General features: G+C 36.8%; 2 protein-coding genes across 3 annotated transcripts in view; one reads left to right on the top strand and one right to left on the bottom strand.

Annotated features, from left to right (window-relative positions):
• The window catches only part of eps8l3b (EPS8-like 3b), a 9,334-nt gene extending 3,918 nt beyond the window's left edge, over positions 1 to 5,416 (top strand). For both annotated transcript variants that reach the window (XM_024293552.2, XM_024293549.2), the window contains exons 12-21: positions 341 to 417; positions 503 to 577; positions 660 to 805; positions 3,457 to 3,673; positions 4,174 to 4,214; positions 4,300 to 4,387; positions 4,477 to 4,593; positions 4,669 to 4,766; positions 4,848 to 4,980; positions 5,051 to 5,416. In XM_024293552.2, coding sequence (XP_024149320.1) covers positions 341 to 417; positions 503 to 577; positions 660 to 805; positions 3,457 to 3,673; positions 4,174 to 4,214; positions 4,300 to 4,387; positions 4,477 to 4,593; positions 4,669 to 4,766; positions 4,848 to 4,980; positions 5,051 to 5,092 — 1,034 coding nt within the window. In that variant the 3' untranslated portion in view covers positions 5,093 to 5,416. The remainder of the gene's footprint in view (positions 1 to 340; positions 418 to 502; positions 578 to 659; positions 806 to 3,456; positions 3,674 to 4,173; positions 4,215 to 4,299; positions 4,388 to 4,476; positions 4,594 to 4,668; positions 4,767 to 4,847; positions 4,981 to 5,050) is intronic.
• Positions 5,307 to 10,418, bottom strand: LOC112159476 (glutathione S-transferase Mu 3). Its single transcript, XM_024293553.2, has 8 exons — positions 10,236 to 10,418; positions 8,296 to 8,371; positions 8,150 to 8,214; positions 7,991 to 8,072; positions 7,548 to 7,645; positions 7,380 to 7,475; positions 6,721 to 6,831; positions 5,307 to 5,649 (listed from the first exon to the last, which is right to left on the bottom strand). The coding sequence occupies exons 1-8, from the start codon at positions 10,269 to 10,271 to the stop codon at positions 5,554 to 5,556; spliced, it is 660 nt and encodes a 219-aa protein (XP_024149321.1). The 5' UTR covers positions 10,272 to 10,418; the 3' UTR covers positions 5,307 to 5,553.
• Between the last annotated feature and the right edge of the window lie 3,679 nt (positions 10,419 to 14,097).

A 14,097-nucleotide genomic window follows, 5' to 3' on the forward strand; every position in this document is an offset into this window, starting at 1 on the left:
AGCAACCTGGCACAAAAAACTAAGTATTACATGTCTTAAAACAACAAAAGCCACGAGGCTGACTGAACATTTTACAGAAGGTGCTTCTTGCACGATCTTGTTGTTGTTTTGGTGTAAAGCTGCTCAAAGAGACACAGTGCTGCCATCTAGCAGTTGGGAGTTTAGGGGGAAAACAAAAGTAAGACGCTGAAGAACGCTCATAAATAATTATTTAGATATTGTCATGTCAGCATTTTTAATCGATACAAGTATCGCCAAATGAAATATCGCGATATATCGCTGAATCGATTTTCCCGACACCCCTAATTAAGAATGTAACACGTATGTGTGTCTCCTTCAGCACTGCCTGATAATCTCCCGCATTGGGAAGAATACGCCTCCTTCCTGCAGAAGGTCAAATATGGATTTAACCTGCTGGTAAATCGCTCTAGAAGTAATTTAAAATAAAGTCATTTTTTGGCAGAATTATTTGACTTCAGCAGAAAATATAATCTTTTCACAGAGCAAGCTTGACGGGGTTCTGACGCCCGTCAGCGCTCCCGACTACGTTCACATCTTCTTCCAGTTTTTGGAGGCGGTGAAGTACTTTTTTTCTTTCTAACGTATGTTCAGTTTGAGGTTTTTTCGCTTCGCTTGATATTTCTGCCTTTCGTCCACAGATTGTTCCCCAGTACCCTTCCGACCTGCCCCCAACTGTGGTGCCCCCCCTGTTGACAGAGGCTGCCATAGAGATGTTGGGTCAGGTGTTGGGGCGGGAGGAGTACCGCCTGTGGAGGTCTCTGGGAGACTGCTGGTTCGTCCCCAGGTAAGGGCGTGGCCCTCTGACTCACCTTGTAAAAGCTGGTCACACACTGGAACTTGGCCTGACACACCTCGCTCTGGGTTTGGCCGTTCTCATTGCCGATGTGCAAACACGGCTTAGAATCAGTGTTGTTTTTAATAACTTTGGTGACGTTAATTCAAGAAGTTAAAGGGCGTGACTAAACAAAGATAAAAGACGAATTTGTAGGATGGTAAATAAAGAGAAAGCAGCTTTAAAGGCTTTATTTTTATACACTTTTCCAAGGTTTTGTCTGCGTGTCATCCAACTTTAATTTCTTTACATAAAGCCATTAAGACAAAATAAGTGATTAAAGTTGACAACATGTAAACATTTAAGCCAAGGAAACATTTAAATCTCTTAAATGACTTGGGGTTTCCTTATTGAGACTCTAAGAAGTGTTTGATTTATTTATGAGACAATCTACTGCTAATAATGAAGGCCAAACACTTTGATAACATTTATTTCCATTTTGAATGAACATTAACCAAACTTTGATTGAACTAATTCAATTGTTTTTGAACATTGTTGACACTAATGTGTTCTTTTAAATATTTAGTGAGTAATTTAATAATAAAAAAACATATTGTTTAAATTTCTTTAAGCATGTTTACTTTTTGGTTGATTTAGGTCACGAGAATATGTGGTAATAAAAGACTTCAAGTTCATTTTTGATGATGCTGAGAGCTTTTGAGCTGTTTAGTTTAAGCTTTTGTTTTATGGAGATTTTGAAAAAAATATTTATCTCCTTTTGCTTAAAAAAGAGAATGTGTTCTTAGCAAAACAAACTCTCTGAAAGGAAAATGTATACCAGGAATGCCACAATTCTGGGTTTAAAACTGAAACTTATGCTACACCTTTGAACTGAATGCTGGAGAAAGTGACTCATTGCTTCCCTGCTGCATGTGTTTACACATGTTAACGTGTACTAAATTTAATATTTTTAATGTTGTTTTATTACATTACAGCATTATTATAGGCCATTTTAAGAGGTTTACCGTCTTTCTTTTTAGTTTTATAGCAAATAAAAGAAATTACTCTTCTGGATTTTTTTGTTTTTATTACAAAAATCATGTACTGGACTGAAACAAAACCGTGCATGTGTGAGGTTTCTCTTGTTTCCTCAAGGAGTTTGTGTTATTGTCTCCTTTTGACCTTGTGATGGACTGGCATCCTGTCCATACTGTATAATAGCTGGGATAGGCCCCAACAACCGTGTGACCCTAAATAATAATAAACAGTCATAGAAAATGACAGTTTTCAAGTCATGCTGATGATGGTATATCACTATCTATCTCCTGTGCTTGTGAAGCAGAAAACCTGCATGCTAAACTTCCAAAAACAAAAAGAAATTAAGATTTTATTAGTAATTGTGCAAACTGATAGTTATGTTTCGTTTAAATATCCAATGAAATAAAATGAACACAAATATTTGAATAATAAAATAAAATCTGTATCAGGAAACTGGATCAACGGTTAGAGGAGCTCATTGACTTATTCAGAAATAATAAAATAATAAAAATAATCAGTGTGTTTGTGTTTATCTAATTTCATAGATTAATCTTAGGACAAACCTTTTATTTCAGCTAATCTGTTTAAAAACATGAGGCTGTTTGCTGACATGAAAAGGTTGTTTTTACAAATGAATTAATGAATAGAGCAGTTTTAACTGTAAAAAGTTAAGGGTGTAAAAAGTTTTAGCAGTAAAACGTCCCGAGTTTCCAAACAGTCAAACGTACATCTCTGAAAGGAGATGTCAAGATAAACATCGAGTTGGATGTTTTTGCTCACAAAGGAAATGTTTTTTTTAAAGAATTCCTTAAAAGACGGACAGTTTTTGTTGAGATTTTTGCAAAAAAGGGCTTTTAATGTGGCAATTTATCACAAACCATCATAGCAATTGTTGCATTCAGATTAATGTTGTGGATCTTTCTCTCTCACGAGACACATAAACGACTCAACTGACTGAGTGGTGATGCGACACAGACCGATTCTTTCACTTTTAGTTACTATAAATGAAAATGAAAAATAGAAAAGAGAAACAATTTTTTCTTTTTTTTTTCTTAGTGGCACTTTTTAGTTTAAGCATCAAAAATAAAACAGCTTCAGTCTTAAAAACCTGGCATTCTGGGTCTTTTTAGACTGTTTTAATCCTTGTGGTTAAAAAAATGTGTGTCGTATTAATTTATTTAGGTGTTATTTAAAAAATAAAAGAAAAGAGTTACCATACATTTAGTGTGGTTAACCTTCATCCAATTAACTCGGTAGAGGCAAGCTTGTGATTGCATGTCTTTTTGTTTGCATCACACAAACATTAAAAGGCAAAGACAGTAAAGAGCACTACAGGAAAGTTTGTCAGAAAGTGATTATTTCCCAATTGATTTTATATCTTTTTACCGACATAAAATACTCATATTTTCTCATATTTTAACTGATACTGCCGTTACTTTCAGTACTAGATCCGTATTTTTTTTATATGTATCTGTATTTACATTTCTATAAATAGAATGTTTAATATTTTCCTGAGCCAAACCCAGTATTTCTACTGCATATTTTAGTGCCAAATACTATGAAAAAAAGAGTAATCAGTCTCAGCGTGTTTTGTTTTTCATAAGATGGTTTTCTGTTCCGTACAGGTCCAACTGGCCAGACAACGTCCCACCTTACATCCCAGAATTCTATGACGGCTGGCAGCCGCCTGCACCTCCACCCCCCCTCTCTCCCCAACTCCGACAGCAAAACGGTCCAATGATGAGCAGGAGCAACAGCCAGCGCTTCCATCCTGACGGAGCGGGTCGGATGAACGACGACCCGCCGTACTCCCCCAGGGCCAGCCTGCGGCGACCTGAAGAAGTACTCTTACACTCACCTGCTCCTCTAATCAGTGATCAATCATGTGAATGGATATTTTTGGTGTGACTCAGATCTGAAACTGAAGTACGACACAAATTGTGACCTTAGGCCTCATAAACCTCCTTTACACTTTGGCCTTTCAAAGAGTTTAGCCGCCACTCAAGTCAACAAACCCAGCACTTGTACTGACAACAGGGTGTTAACACTTTAACTGACAACTTTAGAAAAGCAGTGACTGTTTATGCTCTCAAAAAAAGTTCTATGGATATAATAAAGGGAAAATAAACCGAAGATACTGGCAATCAAAAAGCCATAACGTTAGTAATTTAAACTTTGCTGTGATAGAAAACAGACTGATATAGATGGTTAGATAATACCGTCATAATATAAAAAATATTTATTTTAAAATCAACTTTAATGCTCCATTTTCCACTTTCTCTTGCACACTGTTGGAAGCTTCATGGTTACGTTTCTCATTGAAAACGTCATGTTTTCCACAGCCCATGACAAACGGCCCGTGGAATCCGATGCCTCCTCAATCGTAAGTTTTATTAACTGTCTATTTCGTCTTATTTGCAGTGTATAGTTCATTGTTTTAATTCTCTTTTTATTGGGTTTTGTTGCAGGGAGCCGCCAGCGCTCATGCGCGCCATGTACAACTTCAATGCCAGGAACAACAAAGAGCTGAGTATTATGAAGGGAGAGACGGTTCAGGTGAGATATTTCAAATACAAATAAAAATATTTGTTTTAAAGTACTAAAATGTGGATGTTTAACATTTCATTTTTCACTTTTTCTGTCAGGTGGTTAATAAAGCAAAGCAATGGTGGCTCGTTCGCAACTCACGTGGTGAAGAAGGAAACGTCCCCCTGAATCTGTTGGAACCAGCTTCAAGCGACAGATCTATGGACGAGCCCCCAGTGAGCTTCATGGATTTTTATTGAGAAACAACAAACTCCCTCCAGATTTGTCATGTAATCATTTATCCTGTTCAGTATGCACCACGCAACGCTTTTGGACCCGTGACTCTGGGTATGAACTCCTCACCTGGGGAGGTGAAGGCCTGGCTGGAGTATAAAGGTTTCTCCAGAATGTGGGTTCCACTCCAAGATGTTTAAGATCGTCCCAAGAATAAATAAAAATACTGATGAAAACTACATTTTCCACTCAACAGCACTGCTACCAGCCTCGGGGTGCTGAGTGGAAGACAGCTTCTGGGCATGTCCAAAGAGGAGTTGAGGGCAGTGTGTCCAGAAGAAGCAGCGAAGGTCTTCTTCCAGCTTCAGGGAATCAAATCATCAATCGCTGTAAGTTCAGTTTCACTTTATAAATCTGATTTTATCTCCAATCAACAGCAAAATAATTTGTTTTTTGCAGCTGGCCAATGAACAGTCCGGCATGTACAACGGTCGCTACTAGCAACCGGAGCGGCAGTACTGTGGAGATCTTGGATCGCCATCTGGATACACCATGTATAGCAATAATCAGTAAATGATGAAAAGATTTGTTTATGCTTTTTAAATGTGATCCTCTCTAATATTAAGCATTTAAATTAATGCATGTATTTAAAGCTTTCTGCTGGATTATTTTACTTAAATGACATTTTCTGATGTAAAAATAAATCCAAAGACGATTATGAAAATTTGACTTTATTCACAAAATGTAACGTATCTTTACTACAATTAAAGGTGTTGCTTTCACGTCAAAGTACAAAGTCGGTTCTTTTTTTGTTTTAAATCCAGAAAAAAAAAAAAGTTAGTTTTCCTTTCATGCATTTACTGCTGACATAAGCAATCAGCTTGTAAAGATAATTGATATTTGCCTAACGCTGGGATCTAGAGAGGACTGCTTGTTGAAGCTTCAGAGCATTATTTCCTTCTTTACTCCTTCTTGTTTCCCCATTTGGCCATCTTGTTGTTGACCGGAGTCTTCATGAATCTGTCAGACTTCATGTAGGCAGAAATCTTCTCCAGAGCCTTTAAGGTTTAAACACATTTTAAATAGAGTTGCATTAATTTAGGCCGACATTGAACAGACAAGTCAGTATGAGTACTTTTCTATTCTCCTTCTGCATATCAACGATCCTCAATATTTACCAAACTGCTCATTTTCCTGATCTGTGCTGCTGATTGGCTGACAGACTCAGGTGTTTATATATGTTGGGCTGAACACACCTGAGTCAGGTAATCAGCAACAGCCTGTGCAAGAAAACCTGTCAAACAGGTAGGATGGTAAATCATAAGGGGCACAGGTTAAGCAGCCCTGATGAAAGATGATACTTCATCCCTCTTTGCATTATAGAAAAGAAAAAAAAAAAGGAAGTGACTATTCACGCGTTACAGACTCGGAGGAAAGGTTATGATGATTAGAGTTAGGCAACATTTAGCCTTGGACACACTTAAAATATGTGTGAGGAATGTGCTTGATCGCCTAAAAAAAAAAAAAAAAAAATAGATCTTTAACTCCACCAGTGACACTCATCCAACTGCTGTTGATATTAGAATCCTGTGCAAGACTCAGCATTTATGCTTCCGAGCATGAAAGAGAACACACATGGAAACTTTTTAATTCCATGATTCTCATTTAGTGTATGATGTACTGCTTATATGGAAAACAAGTTTAAGTTAAACTCCAGTCTAGTTTCAAAGTGTTCCCGGTGGTCTTTTAATTATGATTATGCCATTTTCTAGGACATAGTTTCTGCAGAAGTTTCATTAGGAATTTTTTACATCCCCAACATAAGATTATGGGTGCAACAAAAATGGCGAGAAACATTGGAGCTATCCAGCAGCACAGTTCTGAGCCAAATGTCCGCTCAGACGAGGAAAAACAAAGACATAACTGGATCTAGTCATCTACAAGTGGATGCATCAGAATGGAGCAGAGAGGAGAGCTTGTGGCTCACCCTTTTCTACATAAATACCAAAAATAATAAAAATAATCATAAATGCAATTTTAAACTCAGTTTTCCTTTTGTATATCCTCCATCATGAGAAAAATCCCACAGGTTAAGATTTTTTATTAGAGTGGATCTTTAAAGTTCTCACCTCAAAACGGTCCAGAAAGTCTTTCAGATTCTTGAAGTCATCAAGGCAGGAAGGATGGAACATCCTGTGCTGATCCAGCAGTTCGTACATTAAGAAGTCCACAAAAGTGATCTGTGGTGATCAACAGTTACATTAGGACGTGACGGGAGCAGCTACAGCAGCAACATCCCAACAAATCACTGGATAGAGCAGCTAAAGTACATGAAAATAATCACCAAAGGAGTTAATGTCAATATTTGTTTCTATATTCTCAGCAAGTTACAAAATAACTACTTTATTATTTAGGGATTTTTTTTTATTACCCTTATGTTCCCAAAAATGACTTTATTAAAGTTAAAATGCCTCAAATTCATGTCTGAAATGTGGCTGAATAACACAGCCCATAATTTCCATCCACTTTCACGCTTATCGTTTCAAGTTCTTCACAACAATGTATAAACTACATGCAGTAAAACTCAAGAAACAATCTAAGAAAAAACACAAATAAGTGGATTCTTTGATTTTTAAAACTTTTTCTTATGTCACATATTAGTAATTGAAATATTTTTATGTATTTTTTTTAATTAGTACAGCTGCAGATTTATATTTCATCAAAAGATAAATATATGGTTAGCAAAGATAACAGTCCATGTAAAGGTGTTGAAGTAAAAAAAAACTACCTTTTCCCCTGCAAACCAATCCTTGTCTCCCAGAAAATCTGAGAATTGCTTCAAAACGGAAGGCAGTGCCTTGAGGTAGCCTGGTTTCATCTTATCCTGGTTTTAGAAAAGTAGAAATGTTAGTGGAAGAAAAATGAAAAAGATAAAAACCATTAGGTGAATACAGACCAGGTCTGTGTAGCACATCCTGACGAAGCCGTTCCTAAAATCCATGGCCTGGTTTTCAATTATATCCACCCGAACTTTCTCATCTTCGGTTTCTCCACCTGTTTAAGAGCAGAATTTCCAGAACTGTTACAGACAGTTTTGTGAATTTGATCAAAACAAACTGTTTATGTGGTTTTTTCCCTTCTTCAAAGGGTCTGATAGAAAGCTCTAGGTCAAACCCCTGCTGGGATCTCCCTTTGTGCTGTTTGCAAGTGTGGGTGTTCTCCAGAACTCCGGCTTCCTCCCACACTCCAAAAACATGCTTTGTAGTTTAATGGATGACTCTGAAAGGCCCCTAAGTGTACATGAGAGAGCTGAAGACTTGTTCAGGGTGTTAAACAGTAGCAACCCCAAAAGGGATTCAGCGAGTTTAGAAGATGGATGAAATCTGATAAAATACGTACACAAGTTGTGTTTACGAGCGATGTATCTCATGATCGCATTGCTCTGAACAATCTTCCTGTCGCCATCCAACAAGTAGGGAAGCTGTGGAAAAAAACAATCATTACTAAACAGAAGCTGCACTGAAGCAGAAGTAATATCTGCAGTTTCAGCTTTCTTACATTAGGGAAGTCCATTCCAAGTTTTTCTTTTATATCAAACCAGCAGCTCTTGTCATAGTTGGGAGCTGTTAGAGACATGGGTCATGTGAGGAGCCACTCCTTTAAATAACGCAATAAAAACCTTCTGCTCAGTAAAAAGGAGTTACCTTCTCCACAGACATAAAACTTGTCCTCGTAGCTGGTTCCTGTGTACTCCAGCAGGAGGCGGATGGGCTGAGCGAGCTGCACAAACAAAAGTCGTTATTTAGCCAGCAGGTATCAACATGTCAAACTCCTCTGCAGTTTCAATATACCAGAAAGAATGAGATTTAAAGATTACTACAACCCCCATAATCCATACAGAACTTTCTCTTTGAGGCAGGTTTTAACGGTTACCACGAGGTCCAACAGTTCAACTAGTTGTAACTACAAATGAGGGAGAAAAAGGAGTCAGGTGTTCACCCTCACACCTGAACTTTAACCAACTAGCTTTGCCTAAATATTAACAAAATGACAGCTTAGTAAAATGTCCTTATCATGTTCAAATTCCTTTACTACTCCCTACACGGTGCTCCATATAATGCATTGGGCATTTTGGGGATCTGTCTGGATATACAACTAAAAAATACAGGCGATGTCCCAACTCCATCACTAATCCCCAACTACTAAAAACACGATATAATGTGGGACTATCTAGTGCCATGGATTCTAAAAGCAATTTGGACAACATGCTCACTACTTTTTTAGTTTTTCAAATGACAAATATACCTTAACTTAATAAATATAAACACTTTACAAACGCTATTAACACTGGATTGTAATAATGAGAACTTAATGGTTTATAAAAAACATTTTTTCACATGTAAAATCACTAACGCAAAGCATTGTGGTCTATATTCACCAATCTAGTGGGCATCGCTGCACACTGTTTTTTTTGCAGAGACTTCTGGGAAATTTCTTGGGGACTTTATTTTGGAATTGTAGGTTATATTTTAATTCCTTCATTACACACAACATAGTCCACTATAAAGTGCGTTCGCCATGTCTGCATCTACAATTCAGATATCGAGTTCTCTAGAAATCTCTTTCCCAGAAGTCTCTGTTAAAAAAAAAAAAAAAGTCACTAATATATGTACAAATATAGACCACGATGCATTGCGTTTGAACAATTTTTATTAATTTTTTCTTAACCATCAAAGTTTTCATCATGAGAACATTGTGGATTCATAGATAGTCGTAACAGAGAGCATGGTGTCCGACCATTGACTGTAAAAATAGAAATTATTTTTATATACAGTCAATGTGTCAGACTTGCTTTTAAAATCCAGAGCACTATGTAGTCCTGCACTATATAGTTTGTTAGTAGTTAGGGATTAGGGAGGAAATTCGAACATAACTGTAACTGTAGATTTTGACAGCCCTGCAAAGTGGCAAACTATAGTCTATAGTGCACTAAAGAATTTGACAATCATAGTGCTCTAGAAATTTCCCAGAAGTCTCTGCAAAAAACATTGTTTGTGTATTGTCACCAAGATTGGCAAATATGAAGCACAATGCATTGCTTTTGAACAATTTTTCATGCAAAAATATTAATTACTCCTTTCAATAAACCAACCAAATGTTCATCTTCAGAAGACAATGGATTGATAAATGGTCTTTGAAAAATGATCATATTTATTAGGTTTTTACTTTGGGACATTGCTGACTTTAAATTTGCAGTATATATATATATATTCTTAATATTTAAACAAAATGAAAGCTATTTTGTCAAAAACGATATGTTCATTTAAAAATACGTCACAATCTGCCCTTGGCTATATCATCCAATGAATCTCTGGGCCGCTAATGACGTCACCTGTTGGAGCATGCACACAATGGACGCAAGTCATTTGATAGCATGGTCGCGAAACCAGTTTTTAAAACACATTAAAATACAACACTATAGTTATGCAGAATTATTTTGGAAAAATGAACAAAAGACAATTAAATTGTTTTTAAATTCAGGTACAATAACAGTTTCTTTAGAGAAAAACAAACGAACAAACAAACAAAAAAAAAAACAGGCAAACACTCAGCAGTTTGTTTCGTAAAACAAATACTAGCTTACCCCGCGGATGTCCCAGTAAGCCAGAGTCATTGCCATTTTGATGTACTTTTTTTGATCCGAATGCTGCAGAGGAAGCTTCAGTAAAGAAGGGTTTGTCTGCAAAGACGTGCAAAGCTGGGGTCTTTTGTAGACTGCAGGTCAGGCGGAGGAAGTGGGCGGGGCGAAGGGGCGGGGCTCTGACAACCCAACGAACCCCGAGACCGAGACAGGCTGGCTTTATGAATGCACATGACTGAATGGAAATCCAGGCCAAACTAGTGGGCCTGCTGTGCATTGTCATGAAAATGTATAATTTGCAGATGATCCCAGCCTAAAAACTATCATAAAAATGATTCCAAACCAATGACTGCAAATAATCAAAGCTTGATTAGTATACTAATAGAAACAAATATATTTTTTAAAGAGTTGGAGTAACAAAGGTCAAATTAAAATCAGCAGCATAAGCCTTTTTAATTCTTCTTTCTTTCTTTTATTTTTTTTCAAATGGGGATATTTTTATGTTTTACTAACAAAAAGTTTGTTAAATGTGCCCCTTAACAAATAGCGAGGTGAACTCAAAAACAATGCAGGCTTTGTTTCCTGTTTTTCACTCTCCCACGCAGTTTCAAAAAGACTCCCTTGTGACTATCAGGCTTTCACTCTCCAACAGCCTATAATTTTTTAGGTTGGTCACAGGGGAACTTTTTTTAAACAACTATATATATTTTCTTTCAATAAATTTTTAGAATACAGATATATGGAAAATAACACAATAAATTACACACTTTTACACAGGGAAGCCTGGGTCTCTGTGCTGGTCCCTAACCCGGATAGCGTACAAGATTGTTTAAGGAAGTCCATAAAATCTTTGCCAAACCAACTAGTGAAAGTAGCGACCCCTAAGGGGATATGCCAAAAGGTGAGCAACACCAGAACTCTACTAAAAATAGCAGATTGATAATCAATAACATTGACAATACACTTAAAAAATGAACAAATCCAGAGTCTCTGAGGTGCTGTAGAGTCTAATAGCTGACAAAAAGAAATAACTGTGAAAGTGCTCCTTCCTGTCTCTGACTGGAGGAGCTGCTTAGAGACCCATGGTCTCATGCAGAGAATAATGATGAAGGATTTTCCATGATGGATTCCAGTTTTAGTAACATCCTTTAGAGAATGTTGGAAAAACAACATTTGGTCTCTTACAACATTTCTGGATGACAAAACACTTCTAAATATTCATCAGTCATTTTCATAACATTTTGCCACCTTGAATGTCCATATTTGCCTGCATAGATATACACAATGTTACTAAAAGTATTGGATCACCCACCCAAATGGTCAAAATCAGGTGTCCTGATCACTTGGCCATGTGGCCACAGGTGTATAAAATCAAGCACTCAGGCAAACGTACAAACATTTGTGAAAGAACGTTCTGCTCTCAGAAGCTTTGGGGATTCCAGTGTGGAACTGTCATAGGATGCCACCTGTTCACCAAATTTAATCATAAAATGTTGTAAATATTCTACAATCAACTGGTGTGGATGAACTGGACTGACCTGCACAGAGTCCTGACCTGAGCCCCATAGAACACCTTTGGGATGAATTAGAGTGGAGACTGAGAGTCAGGCCTTCTCCACCAACATCAGAGTATACGCGCTTTTGGAAGAAATGTCAAAATATCCAATAAACACACTCCTCAACCTTGTGGACAGCGCTCTCAGATGAGTTTAATAGCTGTAAAATGTGGTCTGACATCATATTGAATTCTCTGGGTTAGGAATGGAATGGCACTGCAGTATAGATGTGAGTAAAGGTAGGTGAGCGAATACTTTTGGTGTATTTTCTGGACTTTGTGTAGGCTGTGGCCTTTTTTCTTCAGACTCTCAAGCACACACAAAATAAAATATATAAGTTTATTTTTTATATTTTAAAGAAGCTGCCTACATAGAAATAACAGAATTTAAAAAAAGGTTTTAAATCATAGTTGTGTCCTCACAATGACTCTTAAGATAAGTGTGTCAACTCTGCAGCACAACTTCTTAAACAAACTGACATATCCTGAGTCTATAAATAAGATTTTATTGTAAAATTACACTTTCAGCCCATTCTTGCACGTAATTTTGCACAGAATTTGTCTACTCTCACCTACAAATAAAGGGATACGATGAGTAAATGCTGATATTTGCTGATATTTCCAAAAAGTATCTGAAGTCTTTTAAGGAGAATGAAAAAAAAAATGAAAAAAAAGTTCCTCTGGATGGCTAATATGTCATATTTTGAAGATCAACTCTGTTGGAAGCTGTATAGGAAAATGACATTTACATGACAACTTCTTTATTAGTTTTCAACATTATAATATAATCATTTAACACAAACAAAAGACCTAATAACTGTGAGCTAGGATGCTAAAAGCAATATTTCAATGTTTTTTCTATTTGGGTAAAATGATCAATGTGTTATTTGCGTACTTCATTTTTTTATGGTTTTCACACCAGTTTATTGAGGGATCACATCTCTTAGTCAATACTGCCATCTACCGGCAACTGCAGGTATTACACAATTTCCATTCTCTCCCTTTAATGGTGCTTCTACTGTTTTGTCCTCTAGTGTTTTGATTCAAAGACAAAAAAAGCAATAACTTTGACCTCAACGGAAAAAAAAAATGTAAAAGTGTTTGTCTCATTTAATGTGAAATCAAAGACTCTCCATCATCAAATGTTATTTATGTCAACTGGAGTTAAAAGATTAATTTTGCTGCTAATTTCATCATCTTCTTCAAAAAAGCTTGGTAGATTCTGAAAAGTTACTAGTAGCTTCTTCTTCTAAATGTCTAGATTGACCTTCAAAGTTTTCCTAAATAAAATAATCCTGCAGAAAATGAAACTTTAGGCTTGTTGCCTCAGAATTTATAACACAATTGCAGTGCTGGATTGCACCAGTGTTTTTATGAAAGACCCTGATTTTTGCAGACATATATTTGAACTTAATTAGGTCATTATTTCCAGCTCTTGTAGTTTGTAGAGACTGAAATAAAAAATTGCACTTTGAGCCAAAGTTTCTCTTTCATTTACACTTCTGACCTCAGACGCCACTTTATGGTTTTTCTGGCCCAGCAAAAAGGAATTCATGGATGATTAATGGATGTTTACTACCAATAACACTAGGCTGCAGTGGCCAGATCTTTAGATGTTAGCATAAGAAAAAATATAAATATACAGTTGGGCAAAAAAGCCTGTAATTATCATCATAGTTATACCTCAACTATGAGAGACAAAATGAGAAAAAAACCCCATAAAAATGTCTGATTTTTGAATAATTTATTTGTAAATTAAGGTGGAAAATAAGTTTTTTTTATCAATAACAAAAATTCAGCTCAATACTTTGTTAAATACTCTTTGTTGACAACGACAACAGTCAAACGTTTTCTGTGTGTCTCCACAAGGTTTTTACAAACTGTTGCTGGTATTTTGGTCCATTCCTCCATGCAGATCTCATCTAGAGCAGTGATGTTTTGTGGCAGTTGCTGGGAAACGTGGACTTACAACTTCCTACAAAGATTTTTTATGAGATCTGCAGACTGGCTAGGTCACTCTAGGACCTTGAAATGTTTCATACAAAGCCACTCCTTCGTTACCCAGGTAGTGTGTTTGGGATCACGCTGGACCCAGCCACGTTTCATCTTCAATGCCCTGCTGATGGAGGGAGGTTTTCACTCTAAATCTGACCATGCATGGACCTATTCATTCTTTCCTTTACACGGATCAGTCATCCTGGTCCCAACGGTCCAAAGCATGATGTTTCCACCCCCATGCTCTACAGTAGGTATTAACAACTCAGCATTATTTCTCCTCCGAACATGACAAGTAGAGTTCTTACCAAACCA

Source organism: Oryzias melastigma, linkage group LG7 (assembly GCF_002922805.2).
Source record: "Oryzias melastigma strain HK-1 linkage group LG7, ASM292280v2, whole genome shotgun sequence".
Lineage (NCBI taxonomy): Eukaryota > Metazoa > Chordata > Actinopteri > Beloniformes > Adrianichthyidae > Oryzias > Oryzias melastigma.